General features: G+C 42.5%; 1 protein-coding gene across 1 annotated transcript in view; it reads right to left on the bottom strand.

Annotated features, from left to right (window-relative positions):
• The window catches only part of LOC119162282 (nose resistant to fluoxetine protein 6), an 89246-nt gene that overhangs the window by 12909 nt on the left and 53888 nt on the right, over window positions 1-22449 (bottom strand). Inside the window, exons 4-8 of the mRNA XM_037414738.2 lie at window positions 13431-13528; window positions 4886-5068; window positions 4016-4109; window positions 3712-3810; window positions 2793-2958 (exon numbers count right to left, since the gene is read on the bottom strand). Coding sequence (XP_037270635.2) covers window positions 2793-2958; window positions 3712-3810; window positions 4016-4109; window positions 4886-5068; window positions 13431-13528 — 640 coding nt within the window. The remainder of the gene's footprint in view (window positions 1-2792; window positions 2959-3711; window positions 3811-4015; window positions 4110-4885; window positions 5069-13430; window positions 13529-22449) is intronic.

Genomic DNA, 22449 nt, shown 5'->3' with positions numbered 1-22449 from the left:
CTGCACGGTGTAAAAAAAAAGAAAAGTAAAACGTTATTCTTCCACCGCTTCGTTCTCATGTGCGATACGCCGTTATGGACACTACGCAATGCCCTCACGATTTCCTTCGGGAAGTGGGGGCATTTTTTTTTTTGCTTGGTGACTTGTTCAAGTGACATCACCGTCATTCGAAGCCCTCACTTCTAGCCGGATAAATTGAAAGACGGTTAGAAGTGATCATCGCTTTTAGGCGCTATATGCTAGTATACGACCACTTTTACTAAATAAGTGTATGCATGTACTTTGTACAAATCTGTATGCGCAATACATATTTCTACGTATAAACTTCTATTCATGTTTAAAGTTTATTTAAAGCATTCCTGTTGCTGAAGGCTTTATTCTTTTTGCTAACAAAGGTGTAAGAATGCAGCTTGACGAGCGTAACAACCAATAGTTCTGCAATTTGTGCATCTATATATATATATATATATATATATATATATATATATATATATATATATATATATAGGGAGAGAGAGAAAGAAGGCTAATCTTTGAATGAAGGTGCTCAAGTAATGATTCAGCTTTTTTTGGCTAGTCTGCCATGGGGGAGCAGTGGTTATGGTGCTCGGCTGCTAGTCTGGGGGTCACGGGTTTCGTCTCAGCCGCGGCAGTCACATTTCGATAGAGGCGAAATGCTAGAGGACAAGAGAGGACAAATGCCCATGTACTATAGGACGTCAACGGACGTTAAAGAACACCAGATGTTAGAAATTCCTGGAGCCCTCCACTACGACGTCTCATTACATCATGGTTTTGGGGTGTTAAGTGCAATTATTATTATCATTTGTAGTGGTGGTGGTAGTGGTAGTGCCTAGCGTCATGGACAACTCATATCATCTGTGGAACTGTAATGACTAATGATAAAGCAATTGGCTTCTTCGCCCTGCTTGACACGACTACCTTGATGTACGCAGCCTGCTTGTCGAAACAGATCTGGTCTTTTTTTCGTGCATGCGGACCTTCGAATAATTTTAAATGCGAAGCATTTTTGAGTGAACTTCGGCGACTTTACCGCATCTATCTATCTATCTATCTATCTATCTATCTATCTATCTATCTATCTATCTATCTATCTATCTATCTATCTATCTATCTATCTATCTATCTATCTATCTATCTATCTATCTATCTATCTATCTATCTATCTATCTATCTATCTATCTATCTATCTATCTATCTATCTATCTATCTATCTATCTATCTATCTATCTATCTATCTATCTATCTATCTATCTATCTATCTATCTATCTATCTATCTATCTATCTATCTATCTATCTATCTATCTATCTATCTATCTGCCTACGACTTATAACTCTACTTGCAGTTTGGATAATGGTATCAAAACTAAAATTGGAATGACAATGTAACTGCATGATGGGCATAAATAATTAGTCATAACATGAAAATCATTAAGTGTATTTCATTAATGTCAGGATTTACATGTCACGTTCTTGCTGTTCCTGCAGTGGTTTCATTCACATTCATCATTATCATAAGCCTGACTACGTCCACTGCAGGACAAAGGCCTCTCCCATGTTCTGCCAGTTAACTCGGTCCTGTGCTTGCTGCTGCCAATTGATACCCGCAAACTTCTTAATCTAATCTGCCCACCTAACCTTCCGTCTCCTCCTAACCCGCTTGCCTTCTCTGGGAATTATTCACATTACATATCGTCAAACTGGCATGGTATGATATGACTGCATGCGAACATAAATGACAGGCCCTGAAGTGTGAATCATGACATGCATGTCATGTAAGAGCGTGACTACATACCACGCTCAGATGCACTCACAGTCGTTTCGATAGCTTGAAATGTACCAAAGTAGGCGTTACGTGATGTGAATGGATGACGAAAGCATGTGAATTGCGCAAACATGATAATCATCGCATGCGTATCATGCAAGAACAAGACTACATGCCACCCTACTGATGCGCTCATGGACATTTCGCTAGCTTCATATATACCAATTTTGGTATTATGCTATGTGAATGAAGGACGAGCACAAATTTCATACGAAACTATGATAATCATGACATGGAAGTCATCTACGCTTTAATTTATGTCCTGCTCGTGACGTTGGGTTAATTTTAAAGTGACATAACAGTTTTTCTCATTTGTGCTTTGCATATCATCGATTCCCACTGTATGTGGGATCTACCATTTTTTTTAACCCAGGAATGTACATAAAAAAGTGACCTGCTTTTGAGTTTCCGTGCACCGCGGTTACGTTTTACGAGCAGGTGGCTTTTATCGTTTTTTATCAATTCAGTAGCTTATACTGTAGTGTGCAACATCTAGAAATCAGAATAGAGAAGCAAAAAAAATGGTTCCAAAAACAGGTGATTATATTACTTCTCGCATGTGCAAGTAATTATTGCAAATGAATGCGATCAGGTACAAATGTGCGATGAATATAACTGAAAATAATAGAGCAGAACACAATATTGAAACTATATACGGTATTTTTAAAAATACCAATATTGTTTTTTCTTGTTGCACTGCAAACGCAGTGCACTGTAAATGTGGTGCGCAGTAAATGTGCACTGTGATTGCGCAAACATTCGCTTTGGGTTCGATTCTTCATCGCATGGCAGTCGGAAGCAGATAGTCGGGCCAAAAGTGTATTAGTTACGCAAGCGAGTGTGGCATTGTGCTTTTTTTGTCAGTCTGGTACTCGTAAAGGAGAGCTAGTTTTTTTTTCTTTTCATCAAATCGCGATGAAAACGTGGGTGTCATATGGCACTCACCATGTCGAAGAAAGGCACCCAGTTATTTATGTGGAGCAGTACGCGCCACCAGTTCTTTTCGCATTGACCAAAAAGGATGTCCTTGTACTCGGAGAATAGCGGGCCCGTGAGAATGAGTGGCATTAGAAGCCATATTCCCACCAGGAACATCACCGGTGCTGTGATCCTGTTGAGGAGGGGAAACTAACAGGCTTAGAGGGCAGCTGGTGGAGATAATTCACTAATATACATGAAAGGAATGGCAAAACATAACTGCTCAATAGATTGAACTGTGCGTACTTGTGACATATGCATTGAAAACAGTATCCTTGATGACTGAATGCAGAGAATATATATATATATATATATATATATATATATATATATATATATATATATGTGTGTGTGTGTGTGTGTGTGTGTGTGTGTGTGTGTGTGTGTGTGTGTGTGTGTGTGTGTACGCGAACATCGTTAGTTTCTATCTGTCGCAAAATGCAGACAGCCCAACCCAAAATAAAAAAATGCGTTCATAAAAGCGTTTGCTGATGTCTGACATCCTTCGTTATTATGTTCTATAACAACATTGTCTGACAGTCATGCTGCTATGGTCTTAAGAATACAGGGACATAGAAGCATTACAGCAGTCGTCGGTAGTGGGTGCCTCCAGGCAGCCTTTCTCCCGAGCAGTGATTCGATCTGAACGCGCTGCTTCTGATCAGTGGTCTGAATATGCGCACCGATCATAACTTGCCCGATAGTTTTTGTGAAATGATGTTAAGAGATATAAAGAAAATTGTGTACTTGCTTGTTGTTATACGCATCAAAAATAAATATTTAAAGTATACGTTTATTGTGATAGTTAATACCTGTTCGGGCTAGCTTTCAGAATCAAAAGTATTCGTTTCTACAAATATTGGTAGGGTCTGCAGGACATTCATACCTTATGTATCGTCGAAGCAGGAGCAAAATGATAGGAACGACCAGGGTTCCTTTGTAATCCTTAAGGTACTTTATCACGTTGAATGCCACAAGAAATCCGCTGTAAGTCAAAAGAAAAGAGAAAAAAGTAAGACAGATGGTTTCTACGAAACTGTTACGAGAGTGGCATCACGATGATAAAACACACTTGCCAGCGGTGCGCATTGAGCAAGCGGCTGGAAGGAGCGTTCAAGATAGCGCACTTCAAATCGCGTGTTCCGTGCCCACCGCTGGGTGCAAGCGCTAATATAGAGAATTTCAATCACCTTATAAAAAGGAACGTCTGGATGCAAGGGTAGGCGTTGGCGATCATGAGGAACGCGGCCTGGCTGTGATACTTGATTATGTTGAACGAATCAGCTGCAAGAAACAAAACCAAATGTCAATTCAAAGTAACACAGAAATATTGGCCTTGTGAGTCTTCTTTGTTCTCATTATATTATCTGGCCTGGTTTAAGGCTTACGTAAGGGTTGACTTGAACACAAACAAAATGTATTTAATGTCAGTTAATATTTTAAATAATACTGAAGGAGATGTCATGCTTTGACATCTTGCATTTGGCGTCCATAATTTTAAAGCACAGGCATGTCAGTGAACTATAGCCATCCATTTATTTTATAATCTTAAGAATTTCTTCAAGACCAGTTTTGCTCTGCGTTTGTCTGACTTCGCAGCCCACCCATTGTCAACGTGCACTGCGTAATTCATCGTTTTTTTTTCCTGGGAACACAATGCCGATTGCCAATCGCACAACATCTTTGATTATAGGTACAAAACTTTTAAGGACAGTACCTCAGCACCAGTAAAGTCGCTCATGCTGCGTGGCGGGTAGTACGTCTTTAGAGACTTTGCTGTTCTGTTCTTTTCGAAATGCTTGTGAATGTTTAGTTGACATTTTTTTTGTCATATTCAAAACGATTTAGGTGAAGGTTCATCTCATTTAGAGAACGCCATGCACACATACAATCACTTGGTCATATCATTTTTTCTAGTTTCTATTGCCGTTTCCTATAACCCTCTTCTGTTGCCGCGCTTCTTGTTTTGGCATGCTTCCATGGGCGGATTGCCTAATTCGTGTGCATACTAAGTGGCATTATGGTGATAACCAAAAGACTTCACTTCAAGGCAGGCTCACCCAGCGAGGTTACGCTGACAAGGAAGTAGGTGTGTCCCAAAATGACCCACGATGAACTCCAGAATCGCATGCCGTGAATGAAGCGCAGCTTTATGCTGTCTGATTCACTGGCCGCTTCTGTCGTGAGCAGCATGTTGGTATTCGAGACAACCGAGAAAGCCGTCAGCACCTTGGTCAGTGGCTCTGAAAGAACGCAATAACGAAGTATAATAAGAAATATACTTGATAAGAAGGACAGTGAGAACACTTTATTCATTTACTAAATTACAGCGTCCATGGTACCGTGAAAAGGCAGCTCAGGGAGGGCGCTATTCGAGCACCAATATCGTCGTAACTTCTATCTCGGGCTCATATGCCGACCGCTCGGAATGACATCCACACCCATAGCTTGCTTGTAATGCTAGAACAATAGTAGCAAGTACACTAATACTGCGCATTCTGGCCGGAGCCTTTGAGCTGTCATGGTATTGATAGCACATGCGCGGCGGCGCGTTTCAGGACTGCAGGTCTGCTCAGATGCACAATGCTTATAGCTGTATCGTCACGCTTCACTACGTTGACTTGGTAGCCATTCAACAGCAGCGATCTGCATTCCATTGCTGGCATGTCAATTCAGTTCAGAAACACTAATATTTAATAACGATTGCTGGGGTTTCACGTTCCAAATCCACAATATGATTGTGAGAGACGCCGTAGTGGAGGGCTCCGAAAACGGAACAACCTGAGGTTTTTTAACGTGCACCTAAATCTAAACACACAAGGCTCAAGATTTTTCGCCTCCATCTAAAATGTAGATGCCGCAGCCAGGATTTGATTCGGCAGCCTGCGAGTCAGCAGCCGAGTGCCTTAGCTTCTAGACCACCATGGCGGGTAGAACCACAATAGTGTGTTTGAAGCAGCTGCATGTGTACCACAACGTACTGTATCCGTTCGCCTGAGCGAAACGAATGACAAGCATCCAGTCACAACTATCATTTCACAAGTATCATTTCATTGGTCCACAGTAAACACCGACTTTTCTTTTTTTATTGCATCATGCAACATCGAAGCGTTTGACTTTGAAGTGTAACGCTGCTGTCAGCGTCACTCATGGCGCCAATGTTTCAGAACAAGGTGCTCTTTCTTTATGCGCGGCTGCAGTTGTCTCACGTACCTATAGTCAAGCCGTGTCCGCGTATTGTTAGAACACTGTTCGAGGAGCTCGAGCGCAACGCTGAACCATGCTGTCGCTTCGGATAAATCAGGGGCTGAACGATGCCCGCGAAAATATACTTACCATGTAGTTTTAAGCCCGTATTCGCAAATGAACCTTCCCCTTATGTTATGTTTTCCTTAAGCTTTTGTGCACTAAAAAATGGCAGGAAGGCGAAAGGGGAAGCTTACGATGAAAAAATCTGTAGGGGCTCTGTCGAGACGACATTTCCATAATCAGGGTTGTCATTCCTAAAGGCTGCCCCGCCGCGGTGGTATAGTGGCTAAGGTACTCGGCTGCTGACTCGCAGGTCGTCGGTTCGAATCCCGGCTGCGGCGGCTGCATTTCCTATGGAGGTGGAAATGTTGTAGGCCCGTGTGCTCAGATTTGGGTGCACGTTAAAGAACTCCAGGTGGTCGAAATTTCCGAAGCCCTCCACTACGGCGTCTCTCATAATCATATGGTGGTTTTGGGATGTTAAACCCCACATATAAATCAATCAACACCTAAAAAGCTAGAATGTAACTGTTCTAGCCTTGGGGTAGACAAGTTCGTTTGTCGAAACGTCGACTGGACACAACCCCTGTTTACAGACTTGTACACGCAACATGGCTTATAAGGGCAGAAAAAATGGTAACAGGCCAAAAGATATGTGTACTAGATTGGTTTGTGAATACCGGCCTGCTTTGTCTATCAAACGCACTATATACGAAAACCTATAATAAAATTTTGAGATAAGGATCAGGTTAACCTGCGAATACAGGCCTTAAAATGGGTTGCATACAAGCATTCGAAACGGTCACTCTCAATTACGGCCATTACCCGATTTTGTCTCGGCCCATGCTGTCAGCGTAGTCATCAACGAAGGCAGAGAGAGAACAGCTGGTAGCATCTTAACTACAGAAATCGACACGGCAGGAGAAACAGCGATAGCGCTAGCAGTCTAAACCTGTACTGACACAGCCGTAATACTAACCGATGCGCAAGCAGCTTGTCGAAATTTTTATTAAGGGGGAATTTTCAAGCAAGCCTTAGACATTTTCGCCACCACAACGAAGTTCAATATACCAGACACGTACATCGTTTGGACTTCAGGTAATGAGTATTTGATGGGAAATGAGGCAGCCTATGCTTTCGCCCGGTTCACCGGGCCATCACACAGGGCGCGCTAAGGGGGAAAGAAGATGTACCTTAAATGTACAACAATGTACTGCAGCACTACAGACTAAACAGAAGAATTTATCTGCCAGCTCATTCAAGCCTGACTCGGGAAGAGGCAGGCTTGGATGAGCGTAGGCGTTAGTCTGCAGCTTTCTGAGGGTTACTGCCTCTTCCCGAGTCAGTAACCCTCCGAAAGCTGCAGACTAACACCTACGTTCATGGTACATTGCTTCACCGCATCTCACCAACTGAGTACTCGTTCACCTGCAAGAACTGTGATGTCCCTGAAACTCTATTCGATATGGTATGTGGATGCAGACAAAGCCCCGGAGCCACTACACTATCCGAAGAGCAGTGAGAGGCCAAGTTATCAGACCCGGGCCTAAAGAATCAGCGCAGCATGGTTCAACGGGCGCGGGAGATGGCGAACGTCCGCGGCTACATAGAATAAGGAGGTCGCCAACTTGGGCGCACAATGCGTTTGCTCAAATAAAAGTTTGTTCTCTCTCGTACCCATCGTTGTGATTCAGTCATTAAGGCGCCATATGTACACGGTTATATCGCAGCTGTGCATCTTTATTTTTTATACCGTTGATATACTCGCTATTGCTAGTTTATTTAAACATCATCTCAGCGTGGCGCAAGTGAACTCATATGATTGATCTTGCACCAGCAAGTTTCTTATGTCCTGATCATCTCTGTAAGTTCAACCCAATAGATTTGCGCCAAATGAAAACTTTTTTACTACCTGCAAAACGAACTAGCTATGGATCACATCATTTTTTTACCAGCTAAGATGTATAGCAAATTGTTCCATGTTCGTGCAACCAGAAAAATATCATCATCGTAAGCGGTTATGCGCCACATAACTTGAGTAAATTCCACCACACACCAATGGTCCACTAACGATGGAGACAACAGTTAGCCGAGTAAATGAGTCTTACCACAAACGTTTCTGCGGCTAATTGGAAAACTACCACCATCATAAACGGGTGTGCCGCAGAAGTTGCTTGAACCCGCTACACACGACTTCCACTAAAATTGAGAGGTCCGAACGCTTGGTTTCAGCGCGACATTTTCCCTTTAGAAATTGGACTTCGTGTCGTGTAGGTGATTGCCTGGGGTTTAACTCGAACCTCCCTGCGCTGTTAGCCACCTAAAAAGAACCTGCATTACCTAGTTAAGGTCTAGAAAGAACCTAGAGGCAACCAGATTACCCTTCTGGATCGTGGAGTTTTGCTGTTTCAATAATTTTGTGGCTTCGTGCTGGCTTCATCAATTTTTTTCCTGTTTCGCTTTATCTACTTGGCACTTAATAGAATCACACATGAAACAATGTTCACGGATTGTTTTTAAATACGAAGCATTTTTAGCCAACTTCGGCGACTTTGAGCCTATCTATCTATCTATCTATCTATCTATCTATCTATCTATCTATCTATCTATCTATCTATCTATCTATCTATCTATCTATCTATCTATCTATCTATCTATCTATCTATCTATCTATCTATCTATCTATCTATCTATCTATCTATCTATCTATCTATCTATCTATCTATCTATCTATCTATCTATCTATCTATCTATCTATCTATCTATCTATCTATCTATCTATCTATCTATCTATCTATCTATCTATCTATCTATCTATCTATCTATCTATCTATCTATCTATCTATCTATCTATCTATCTATCTATCTATCTATCTATCTATCTATCTATCTATCTATCTATCTATCTATCTATCTATCTATCTATCTATCTATCTATCTATCTATCTATCTATCTATCTATCTATCTATCTATCTATCTATCTATCTATCTATCTATCTATCTATCTGTCTGTCTGTCTGTCTGTCTGTCTGTCTGTCTGTCTGTCTGTCTGTCTGTCTGTCTGTCTGTCTGTCTGTCTGTCTGTCTGTCTGTCTGTCTGTCTGTCTGTCTGTCTGTCTGTCTGTCTATCTATCTATCTATCTATCTATCTATCTATCTATCTATCTATCTATCTATCTATTTCTCTGTCTCTCTATCTGTCCGTCCGTCCGTCCGTCCGTCCGTCTACGACACTTAGCTCTTCTGGCCGTCTCAATAATGGTATCCATACTAAAATTCGTATGGAATATCATGATGGTATGACGAGTATAAGTGACTAATTATAACATGAAAATAAAGATATGTATGTCATGAATGTCATGATTTACATTTTTTTGTCTTGTTGCTCTTGCAGTAGTTTCATTCACATGACGTATTGAAAAACTGATATGGTACGACATGACTGCATGGCGAACATAAGGAACAGACACCAACGTAGAAATCATGATATGCATGTCATGTAAGTCATCACTACACGCCACACTCATGATGTGCTGGCGGTCGTTTCGCTAGGTTCATATATACCAAATTTGGTACTACGTGACGTGAATGGACGACGAAGGTAAATGACCTGTCCAAACATAAAAATCTTAATATGCGTGTCATGTAAAACTTCACTACATGCTACGCTTCTGATGCGCTCAAGGCTGTTTCGCTAGCTTCACCTATACCAAATTTGGCATTACGTGAAGCGAATGGACGACGAAAGTAGTTGACACGTCTAAACATGATAATCTTGATATTTGTGTCATGTGAAACATGATTACATGCTACGCTCATAGCGTGCTCGCGGCCGTTTCGCTTGCTCCACATATCCGAAATCGGCATTACGTGACGTGAATGGACGACGAAGGTAAATGACACGTTCAAACATGGTAATTGTGATACGCGTGTGGTGTAAAACATGACTACATGCTACGGTCATAGCGTGCTCGCGGCCGTTTCGCTAGCTCAAGATATACCGAATTTGGTATTACGTGACGTGAATAGACGACGAAGGTGAATGATACGTTCAAACATAATAATAATGATATGCGTATCATTAAAACATGACTACATTCTACGCTCATAGCGTGCTCGCGGCTGTTTCGCTAGCTCCACATATACCAAATTTTGCATTACGTTACGTGAATGGACGACGAACGTACATGACACATCTAAACATGATAATCATGACATGGAAGTCATCTACGGCACAATTTACGTCTGCCTCATAACTTTGTGTTGATTTGAAAGTGACATATGGACCTTCCTCATTCGTGATTCGCATATCATCAATTCCCAGTGTACGTGGGATGGGCCAATTTTTTATTTGTGTTCTTATTTTTATGACGTTCATAACAGTTTTTATGACGATTACAAGAAAAACCGAGCCTCTCTTATTTCGTTACGTCATACATAACGAACCACTCTGCCGTGTGTCAGAATATAAATACCTGGGTGTTTACGTCACAGATAGCTTGAGCTGGGAACGCCATATAGATTATATCTGTGATAAATCGCAAAAAAAGCTATGGATGCTTCGTCGGAGGCTTGGTGACGCGACACCTGAAGTAAAACTTATAGCATATAAAACCATAGTACTTTTGTTGCTGGAATATGCATGCCCGATATGGAAGCCATATACGCACAATAATATCGCTAAATGTGAACAGGTTCAAAATAGAGCCTTAAGATTTATTTTTAATTCCTACCGTAGAACGCAGTCCGTAACAAGTCTAAGAACTAGGGCTCATATTCTTACATTGCACGAAAGAATGAATATCAACAGCATGAAATTCTTTTTTCAGATATTCCACGGTATCTACAAAACAGAGATAACAAAAATTTTTACTCTAGACACGTCGCATTCGCGAACAAAGCACACCAAACACATTAAACCTCTGAAGCATAACACAAAATCGTTCAAGAATTCTTTTATTGTATCCACTGTTGACACATGGAATAAGTTACGAAATCACGTTGTACTGTGTAACAATGTTAAAGATTTCGAATGTGCGTTTGAAATGTTGAACTGAGCTGTAATAAGGCACTCATTTGCTCACCTGTGTTATTTTCTGCCGAGTTATGCTGCAGTGTGCGCATTGAATGTTAGATTTTTTATTTATTTTTTGCATTGCTTTTGCTTTCTTTGTGTCAAATTGTGAGACGTTCTATTTTTGCATTGACTTTTGAAATTTGTGTGCCCATATGAGCAACTCCTGTTTTGGCATGTATGCTAACAGTATGAATAAATAAATTAACTAAATTACTAGGTACACATTGTTTAAAGAATACTGGTTATATTATTTTTGATTACCTGCAACAAAATTTTTGTCTTCTTCGGTTTTAATGCAAGTTTTATTGTGATATTGCTCTTACGGCTCATCATCTTATTTGTATTTGTAATTGCGGACAACTGGTCCCCTACAGCCTATTGCAACCCTACTTCCTTCTGTATATTCATTCTGCACGTTGTTTTTAAATTGTAGCTGAAATGAACTTGAAATTGGAAACGAACTTCAAAAAATTGGAACTTGAACTTGCTCTAGGAACGAGAATGCGTGTTTGATTATGACATAGGCTTAGACAGCGTATTCATACTAGACGAGTGCGTATCAAGCAAAGTTAAGTGGTGTTCATCTGTTTAACTGCGAGTAAAACAAATATTGTGGTAAATGCTCGATTGAAATTAAGGATTATTTCAGTAGTCTGCCGTAACGAGCATTGATTAAAGATTTTTTTTAGTTTGTGTTGCCAAATTGGCCTGTCACGCCATTCCCGTTTCTAACTAATTAAATGGCTTTCTTCGCTTTCGCGGTTGTTAACAATACCCCCACACGTTCTACCAGCCACACTCTGTCACACAGGCAGGTAAAATTGCGCGCTATATATAACTAAAATTTACAAGACTACAGCCATTGTCTTAGTGCTGTGGTGGCTACAACGTCGACCACATATACAAAAGCAACAACCATACTACTGCGACATACGTGCACTTCTCCCTCAATATATATATATATATATATATATATATATATATATATATATATATATATATACTGGCTTATGGAACTTAATGAGCGCCAGCCAGCGCTGAGGTATTGCCGTATATATGTTTCGGTATTCAAATGTAATTGACTCTGTTTTTACGTGCGAATATTCTAGGGTACGCCCCTCAACTCGGCAACTTATACATGTTTGAAAACAAAATTAGAAGAAAAAAAATTAAGGACGATTGACGCTGGGGTGTCAAGTCTGAAGGTTTAGCGAAGCTGTTCTTTGTTTCTTTTCGGTGATCACTTTGCTTCTTCCTGGCCTTATTTCTTTTCCTTTCTTTCTGTCTTTTACTCTGTTTTTTTCTCTCTAAATTTGTGTCCACTTATTATTTTCTCTTCATCTGTCTCAATCTTGCTCAGTCTTTTTTCTTCGTGTTTTTCTCTTTCTTTTTATCTCTCTCTTTCTCGCTTGCGTCTATTTTTTCATATTTGTACGTGATTTTTTTCTGCGTTACACAAATCGACGACAGCATGGGACAACCCGAGTCGTTAAAGTGCTCCGCACCTATCATCATCGAGGCGTTCGAAGAACAAGAGGAAGAAAATTCCTCCTTGGCGTGAGCGCGCTTTATATGCTACAGATGGCTATGCTATTCATGGGTTAGCCTGCGTTTCGTCAAGCTAGGACAGCGCACAACGACAGATCATAATTTTGCAGGCCTCTAAAGTGCTCCGCACTTAAAATAGGGCAAATTTCTTCCCCTCCCGTAATTCTATAGACAGTAGCACAAGAGTTGTGTACTGGAGTGCGCTACATTGCTCAATGAGCCAGCCATTTGCAGTGAGGCTACTAATCTTTCCTTAGGTATAAATTACTGCTTATTTGCTTCTAATGTCCCTTTGCTTTTTACGAAAAACGCTTTGTAACGTGCCACGTATATACTGACGGAAACTTGCTATCATTAGAAATATGTAAGGATAACACGGTATTTTAATGCTAATGGCGCCACCAGCCTGCTCACGGTTTTAGAAGTACTCAAAAAAAGCTCGATATTACACTTGACTCAATCGGTTCTCGCACTATTCCAGTTGTATCTTACTTTGATCATCTCGCCAATTCCCGTTCCCGCACCTTAAGTTCTGAGTTTGGTAGCTCTTATAACTTTCTCGTGTTGACATAGTAGATGGCTAGAGGTGTATAATGTTTTCTAAAATTCATTCATTCAACTGTTTTAACGTATAGAAAAAATGTTTCGTGCCAGCAACGAATGTATGCGCGGATCGTTAAGATTATTTACCGATATCTGATGTGCGCATATATTTCCTCTATAAGCTTACCTGGAAGGACTTTCTTTTTCTCCTCTGGGAGATAGTAGCGGGCAACATCGTAAGCAGTGCCGAGTAGTAGAATAAGAGAGAGAACTCCTAGGAATATGCTGTAAGAAGAAAAAAAAGTGAAATAGCAGCGTAAATGTAGTATCATGAAGTTGTATACACATTTGGAAAAGGTCTAGCGCTATGTCTGTAGGATGAGGTAGGGACTTGGATTCCGTCTGTGGGGATTGCTTGCATTTCGATATGTCGAAGTAGCATAAAAATAGGGGCAGGGGGGTCTGGTACATTACATTGTGTGCCCCCACATTATATGACTAAAGTTCATCATTCATGAATACCTCTCTATAAAATGATTATTAACAATGTCGTGGTTTTGGCACATGAAACGCCTAAATTTATTTGAAAAGAATAATGAGGCATTTGAATATGTTATATTATAAAACCTGTTAGCAGTCCGTCTTTTTTACCTTGAATAACTTTATCTGGCTTTTGTACATAAGGATATAATTTTACTAATATTATTAGTAATAAAATTACACCATATCTGCCACTAAAGAGAACCATGTTTAGATGCGTATAGACGGGCGCTAGCGCTTACACTGGCGGCTGCGTTGACGCTGTAGCTCATCACGGCTTTCTGAAGGAGCGATACCTGGGGAGGCGCAAAGCACACAGTGATGGTAACGTGTTTTCTACTGGAACGTAGTATCGCTGCTAATGAGCAATGAGAGACAAAACACTGCAATTAGACACAGAGACCAGCAGTCTGCTTCTAACGTGTACGCTGCGAATTTGTATTGTTGAACAACGCGCAAGAGTAATCTCTCAACTGCACTACCATGGAGGTCAAAATCAAGTGCCTATGTATAGGGAGTGCTCAGTGAACGGTTGTTCACCGCGAGTAGTCAGTTCTTACAATTAACAAAGTCGCTAGCAGACACTGCCTGCGTCGCCGTTGCAAGGCGATTAAGGGGGAGCATAGGAGAGCAGAGAGAGGGGGAGGGGACACACATGCGCAATGGAGGTGTAAATGCCTCTCGGAGGGATGCCTGGAGGAGGGAGGGGGGTAGAGCGTAGCAAAGGAGAAGGGAAAGGGTGCGCATTAAGGGTTAAGGGCCGCACACCGAATTGAGCTTGACCACAAGACGCTTCGCATCTAATAATATTAATAATCGTTAGGGTTTAACATTACAAAACAGTGATATGATCATGAGGAACGCCGTGGAGGGCTACGGAAATTTCTACCACCTGGGGTTGTTTAACGGGCACTAAAGGGCCCCCTAACACGTTTCGCGACAACACTGTAAAGCGATAGCGTTAAAGAGCTCGTGTCGCAGAAAACCCGCCGCCGGCGTCGGCCCCGTTGGTTGTGAGCTGAAAATCGTCTGTGCGTCTGTGACCGAAAAATCAAGTTACCGAGATAGCCGCGGGAGGCCGCTACTTGTGCACGCGTGCGCGCTATCACATCGATAAAAGCCGCGCATTCAAAGAAAAAAAAAGTGCTCAAAGTCACAAGGTGCGGTGGTTTCTTTTCCCTGCCACCCCTCTCTGTTTAGCTTCCAGCGCTTTCGTCGAGACGAGAGAAGAGATAATACAATTGCAGCATGAGACAAACCTTTGTAACTCCACTCGCCCTGAACGGATTCTTAAAATGTTTGCGGCAATGAATTCGTGAGGCAATAAGCTCTTCAAGTGAATTCATTCCATGGTTACGTGAAAAAATGTTTCAGGGCCCCTTTAACGCATTTTGTTCGACAGGTGTCACTACGCTACGAGAACGAGCCCATTCGGTGATAATAGCACGCGCTTGTCCAATCTACTGTGTGCATGTTTGTGTGTGTGCGTGTGTATGTAACAAAACATACGAATAAGTGTGCACTTAGCGGTTGAAGGGTGCACTAGGGACCGGATTTCGCTATCGCGTTCAACTCATAAAGGCGAAGCTTAAGGGTCCCCCAATTTTTTACATGTTTTTCAAGCTGATTGCGTATACACTGAAGGCTCTTTAAGAGATAAGTGCCGCAAGAACGGCAGTGATAGAGGTACGCAGTGCAAAGTTATTCAGCGTAGAGATATCAAAATTCAATGAAATGGATGCTCAACCTCAACTAGAATTTCGCGGGCATAATTGACCGTGTTTTTCTCGCTCTGTGACGTCGGAAGGCTGCCCAATGAAATAAACTGAAAGCCCTACCATAGAGGAAGCTTGCATGCTATCGCCCGTTATTAACAACGCATTGATGATGCCATTGCGATGGTAACTAATAATATGTACTTGAAGAGGGAATGACGCTTCCGAAACGAGGAGTGCAGCTCGCGAACGCTTCTATAATGTTTGGTGACTCTACTGATCTTTATTTTTGTGATGGCGTCTGCATATCAACACTCTTCTGTTTCTTTCTTTTAGTTTCTTCAATAAAAGGCGCCTGGAGCATCTCCGGCGCGTTTACTCCAGCACCATAGCGTTTGGCGCACTCTTTGAATAGCTTTGCAGTTCTCAATTCGGAAAAGTCAGAGAGCTTCATTCTCTTCCTAGTTCGGTGAAAAACTATGCTAGAGAAAAAAGAAATCCAATAGTAATCCCTATTTTGATGCGATGCCGTGATTAAATTTAACATTACATTTATCTAATCACCGGCCGGTGGCCTCCATCATTCCCGCTTGCAATAGCTCTGGCAAGCGCCACTACAAGTTACGCAGTCAGAACCGATGTTTTTAAGCGTTAGAAGACCCTTTTGAGTTCACGACTCTGAAGCAATTTTATCTCCATCAAAAATGCGGCCTCTGTGGTCATGAATATATCCAATGACCTATGGGCCAGCAGTTGACCACCATAACCGCTAGACCACCATGGCGGGTGTAACAATACACACATGTTCTTACTCCTGGGCCCATGCACTTCTGAAAACATTCTAATACATTTGTTGCGTACACGCTATTTCAAAGCAGATGTATACACCAGGCAGGATACGCATGGGTGCTGTTCGAAATTACTCCGGCAAAGTTAGGCGTCCTCATACGATTGTCATTGCAAACTCCCATAAAAGAAGCAGCAATTATTCATGACTTTGGTGCCTTTTATTAATGCGTTGATTTCTCGTATTCCCCATACCTAGACAGACCACGTTTTTCTGAGCTTTTGTTAATGAATGAGCCACGATTTCTGCAAAGGCGGAACGTAAAACATTATCGGGATACGCATTCACAAATGCGTATTTATTGTCTGACCACAGGTCAAGCGCACGTGACCCTAAACGACAGGTATGAATTTCGATCGAGGCATGTCGTGTACGCAAGCCAAAAGCACGCCAGTGCTCCCCAACTACCGAAATGAGCACTCGACGCAAGCTGTACGCATTGGTTCTTGACGACTTGATCACGAATCAAAGTAAAAGTTGCCTTTGTCTGTCTGGGGAGGGCGCGCCACCAACCGAACATGCAAGACTGCAACGTCTCCAGATGCCCCCCCCTCCAATCTTGATATCCGGCTACAGTGTTCTTTCGGCTCTGTTCTGCGTGGCAGCGTTTCGGCTAGTCTTTTCTTTGTACAGATTTAGCGGGCTGGGCATGCAAACAATGCGTTGCGATTGCTTCAGCTTCTGAGGCGGAAAGAACGTGCTTCGTACTTCTCTTTGTTCTGTCCTGTATTCACAGAATCTGTCCAGTGATAGCACAGACTAGTGTGCTATTACGAGTTATTCAAACCTGTATTTGAACTCGATGACAAATACAGCAAATCCAGCGGTACACATAGTAATGGTGCACAACGTTTGCGGTCATTATTAGTTGGTCATCATAACCGCTGCCATGGCCTTGTGGTAGGGTGTCCACTTCGGCTGCGGGAGGTCGTGGGTTCAAATTCCCGTGCTGCCGGGTGCCCACTGGTTCTACAAAATGGGCACAGGCCTCCACCGGCCCGACTTTTGGCTACTTTCAGGGGTGAAACGTCTGGAAGGGGCAGCCTACGCCATTTAAAGCCCGTCAAAACATGTGAGCGCAAGGAGTTGAGGTAAAGCTCGCTCGGTAAATTCACAAAATGTGCCGCGCGCAGTCGCCGATGTTTCAGAAAAAGTATCATTAGAATAACGTGTATTAGTTTTTAATTCCTTCCATCTTTGCCCCTAGCTGCTAACGCTAAAACCTAATCTTTGGCTGGAAAACTGTGATCTGCCGATCGGCTAAATATTACAGGTCTTGTATGACAGCTGTCAGTCTCTGCGGAATCTGCGACGTAGTAGGCGAACTTGCGTTTGTTGCATTTAGTCTCACTACTCTTTCATTCCACTCAATAAATTGATACGCTATTCATTATGACACAACAAACTTTTGAGAGAAAGAAAGAGAAAAAAGCTGTCCTTACCGTACGTGGTAGCGTTAGTACATGATAAGGTATTTTATTGATGGTCATAATTAAATCTAGCAATAGTTTCCCAATACGGAAAATACGATGGCCAGGTATGCATTCCGAATCACGCGGTGGAGCAACATGCATTAGTTTTCGACTTTGCCCATCCATACAAAAAAACTTTTCGGCCTAAAGCAAACGGCTGCTGAAGCTGCTATTAAAACGCTCAAGTTCAAGAAGATGAAGTAACCAAAACGAAGCTCTTGTTGAACCTTCCTAACTTTTAGAAGCTACTCAATTCAGCCAGAATCGTGCGCTATTGCGAGATAATCTAAGCTGTATTTGAACTCGATGACAAAGAAACCAAATCAAGTGGTACACACAGTAATGGCTCACAACGTTCGCGGTCATTATTGGTTCACAAAAAAAGTTGTTTTACACATATTATGTGGTAGGCCAACGACCCTAATCTTGACGCCACTTTCCTACTTTCAGAAGCCTCACAGTTAAGCCAGAAAGAAATTGCGTTCAATGTACCATACAAGGTCCGTCAACCTGAGTGCAGTTTGCCGTGAATGGTGCATCGGCAGCACAACCGGAACAACAGGAAAAGCCCGTGCAATTAGGAGGGCGTAACTCTTGCAAGTGTACAAGGTGCAATTTTCTCGTCGTTTCCGCTTGAAAGGGTGCACATGTTTTCGTGTGTTTGAAGCTGCGTTCCTTGCCCGACTGTGCAATAAAAAGCACATTTCTGTTTGCGAAGTTTTCCGCTGTTGCGAACTTTAGCTAATGCGCGTGGAGAAAGCATACGAAGGAGGCAGACATGATCACATGCATTACAGGGCAGGCAATGTTTGCAGCTGTCTGCCATATCAGCGGGCGCGCGGTGCGAATGTAACCGCACAGCGAGCTTATATAAGTCAAGTGTTCGGCCGTCTAGACAATAGAAGTTCGCTGTCATAGGTTAATATGCGCCCAAAGGTAACGGGAATTGCAGGTGGAGGACAGAGCATAGTTCGTACATGTTCGGTACCCATGGCACTGCAACTTGTCGCTACAAATTCTATTTGTGAAATTTTATTCATAAAAGGTACGATCTTTGCTCCGAGATTGTAGTTATGGCAGTCTTAATAAATTGCCTAATTAGCCATTGGCTCTGATTGCACGCTGTAATGACGTATTGTGCAGGATGCGCTGGGGAACGTTATGCAATTTTCGGGGACGAGGATAATGAACGGTGGAGGTCAGAACGATCATCGAACTGATTTGGCATCTTTGTGGTAAGCATAGGCAAGCTCAAGGAGGAAAAACTAGACATGTTTGATGAATGCTTATGATGTACGTAATGAAAAAGCGAGTAGCTTTTTTTCTTTTCTTGGTTTAAATGTCTCAAGTCATACTGTTTATAATGACTCCGCAAAAATCACTCATGAACTAGGTGGAGTGAATCGGAACTTGTATGGTGGTTTATATCTTCCTTTTTCACATTGTGATTTAGCTACAGACTTCCTTGTATCACACACATATATATATATATATATATATATATATATATATATATATATATATATATATATATATAAGTTTTACAGGTGGTAGCTTCACTCGGAGACAAGGATATTATTGTAAAGACATTTTGGTGTGCTTGTGGGTTGAATTGTGGAAGGTATCATCAAGATACTTTGTAACCATGCTGATATAACTGTAGAATTCACCAGTGATATAATTTTGCTGTTATAATTTACTTAAAATTTCGCTTTCGAGCTGCCAATTCTTTGAAATTTTCAGTAGGGGCCTAATACTTGACATTGAAGTCTAACAAATATAAAAGAGGAAGGTCGTGACCACTCCACTTTTTTCAACACATACCGGCCGTATACCACTTAATACAATTAAAAGGGTCATATGGGAAATGCTCCAATACGAGTCTTGCAGTACATGAACTATGCCGAAAGTGGGTTCAGTTAGATCATTGGGGTGCGAACACTTGCCAGTCCGGCCGGATGCATCAGCCTCTCCGCATGGATAGCTTGGCTCAGTTTGGCCTTTCGACGATCTACATGCAAATCCTCGATGGATCGAATGGTTCGTTCACATCCAGCGATGATGCACCGGACGCTTTGTTCTTACGCTCTGCTTTCATGCATCAACGGAGGTTGCCGCTGATATCTGGCTCGCCAGAAGGAAGTTCACTTGAAACTGGAGTGTCGGTGCTTCCTCAGTGCGTAACTCATCAGAGGAGCGAGGGAGTCGTTCAAAGTTCACTGATGATATGCGAATTGAACTTGCAGCGGCCCACTTGATCCTCTATTTCTGTTGCATCGTATGATGCGGGTGATAGAGATTGAGTGAAAGACAGCGCAAACCTCGCGGTAATGTTGCTGTAGCTTCGAAAGACGTTTCTGCAGCTGCATGGTCTTTCAGTAGGCGGAACAGAGTTATGACAAAATGTACATTAGTAAACGTGCGATACTAATTTATATGTCGCCTCGTAGCCGCCTAAATGAGTGCCCCATTTGCGGGCTTTTTTATCCCTCTATAAATTTAAATAAAAACATTACAGCCATGCCTAATATTGTACATTAGGATGCCGACGTCAGACACACTGTTGGTTCGATACTTCATTTAAGATGTGCTGTGTTCTTGCAGTCAGTATGAACGCTGACATAACTCTTCGCCTTGCATTGCATTTGATGGCAAAACTCGGGTTGTCTAAACGAGGATGCCGGGGTAAAACAACATTTCCAGCTCCTTGGGCAGTTGCAGTAAAATAAGGGAAGAAAACGATAGATAAGGGAAAGACAGGGCGGATAACCGGTCCATTACTGCCTGCATGCTTACCTTACGTGGCGGGAAGGGATGGCGGAGTGTGACATTTAACGGTGTAAGAAAAAGATAGTGAGACAGAGAGCACATACACAACGTCTCACTCAACTCCTTCTGCACGGTATGAAACATTTCTCTTTAGACACGATGTTATTAATCTACCTGTAAAATAAGATGCCAGTGCACTGTAATGACTGCGAAATTGTGGCATCATGCTGCTACATTTTCTCAGCTAACTTTCCCTCAATCTATTGCTGCTATTTGTACCGGCACTATGATGAATACGCCTCGTCCTATTCAACTCTGTTTTCAAAGCAATGACGTCTCCAACTGCGCATAAAGTTTTATGGTGGTTACGAGGTAACATTTCTAGGCTACATGCAACAGGTTCAGCCACTCTATTTTGCCTGAGTGACGTCCCAAAGATGACGTGTTCGAATAGCTAGTCAGTTTTGTATTCAAGTGCTTTCTTTTCTCGCGGAGCTTCCTGTACAGGCTGCTTCCCGGAAAGTACGGGGAGTCATCGCCACCACAAGCATTGTTCACTGCATTGATAAACACTTGCAAAACGTCTGCACTGCGAATTTTCATTTGCAAACGTCATGGCATTGGGAGTGAATTCAGTGCTTTTTTAATACGCCAGTAGAATACGAAGCCACATGTGTGAAAACGTTGAATAACAAATAAAGAAGTCTGAAATTGGCCGCACGGTCATAGCTTTGCTTGAGAAAAATAAGCCAGCCAGGTGTTCGACGTTAATTATGTACACGTGTCGTAAGGAAAATAAAAGGTCTGACGAACTCTGTCAAAAGGCGCCATGAATGGGGAAATATATGACCTAACAAGTGTACAAGTAGTGCAGAGGTATGTATAGAGTTTTAAAAGCGTGACCACAACGTATCGCCAAGCGAATTCATTCCAACAAAAATAAGGTCAAAGCTGAACTAGTTAACATTCACAAAACTTCGTATCAATAGTTTGCGCTTAGTTCATCTGAAAGACCGATAGGTACAGTGACGGTCGAAATTTTGCGGACCAGAGGAGTGCGTGTTGCCCCGCCACGGTGGTCTAGTGGCTAAGGTACTCGGCTGCTGACCTCCAGGTCGCGGGATCAAATCCCGGCTGTGGCGGCTGCATTTCCGATGGAGGCGGAAATGTTGTAGGCCCGTGTACTCAGATTTGGGTGCACGTTAAAGAACCCCAGGCGGTCAAAATTTCCGGAGCCCTCCACTACGGCGTCTCTCATAATCAAATGGTGGTTTTGGGACGTTAAACCCCACAAATCAATCAATCAGAGGAGCGCGTGTCAAACAACACCGCTGTGCCTTCTGACTGCTGCCTGCGAAACTCAAAAGCACACTGCGCACGCACGCCATTTTTTACCTACCAGCCTGCTCGTTCGCTCCCTTCAACAGCGTGCGCACCAGAACGTTAGAAGAAGCGCAAGGTGTCCCTCCAGCAGTCACCGTGCTAACCTTATCACAAAGGTCTATTTTCGAAAAACTGACGCCGTATCCACGTTTTCGACAAAGCGGAGCGTTTGGGACTAAGGCGCATAATGCGGCGCGCACCGAGCACTGCCGATACAAATTACGTGCTTTCGTCACGACATTATGGCTCGATGTTTGCGCAGCCACAGCAGGAGTGACACCTAGCACTTCTGGCGTTCCCGTGTCCGCACGTTCTTGAAGAGAACGAACGAGCGGGCTGGCAGGTTGTCACGGACGGCCATTTTTGGCGACACCGCGTCACGGCAATTAACGGGCGCCGTACTCCCCGACTGACCGTGAGAACGGCGGCGCATGAAAGGGAGCCGAGAAGGGCAGAATGGGGTGCTCTTTTTAGAACGTC

The sequence above is a fragment of the Rhipicephalus microplus genome, chromosome X (genome assembly GCF_043290135.1).
Source record: "Rhipicephalus microplus isolate Deutch F79 chromosome X, USDA_Rmic, whole genome shotgun sequence".
NCBI classification, from domain to species: domain Eukaryota; kingdom Metazoa; phylum Arthropoda; class Arachnida; order Ixodida; family Ixodidae; genus Rhipicephalus; species Rhipicephalus microplus.
Note: the sequence above shows the minus strand (reverse complement) of the source record. Positions and strands in the feature narration are given on the sequence as shown.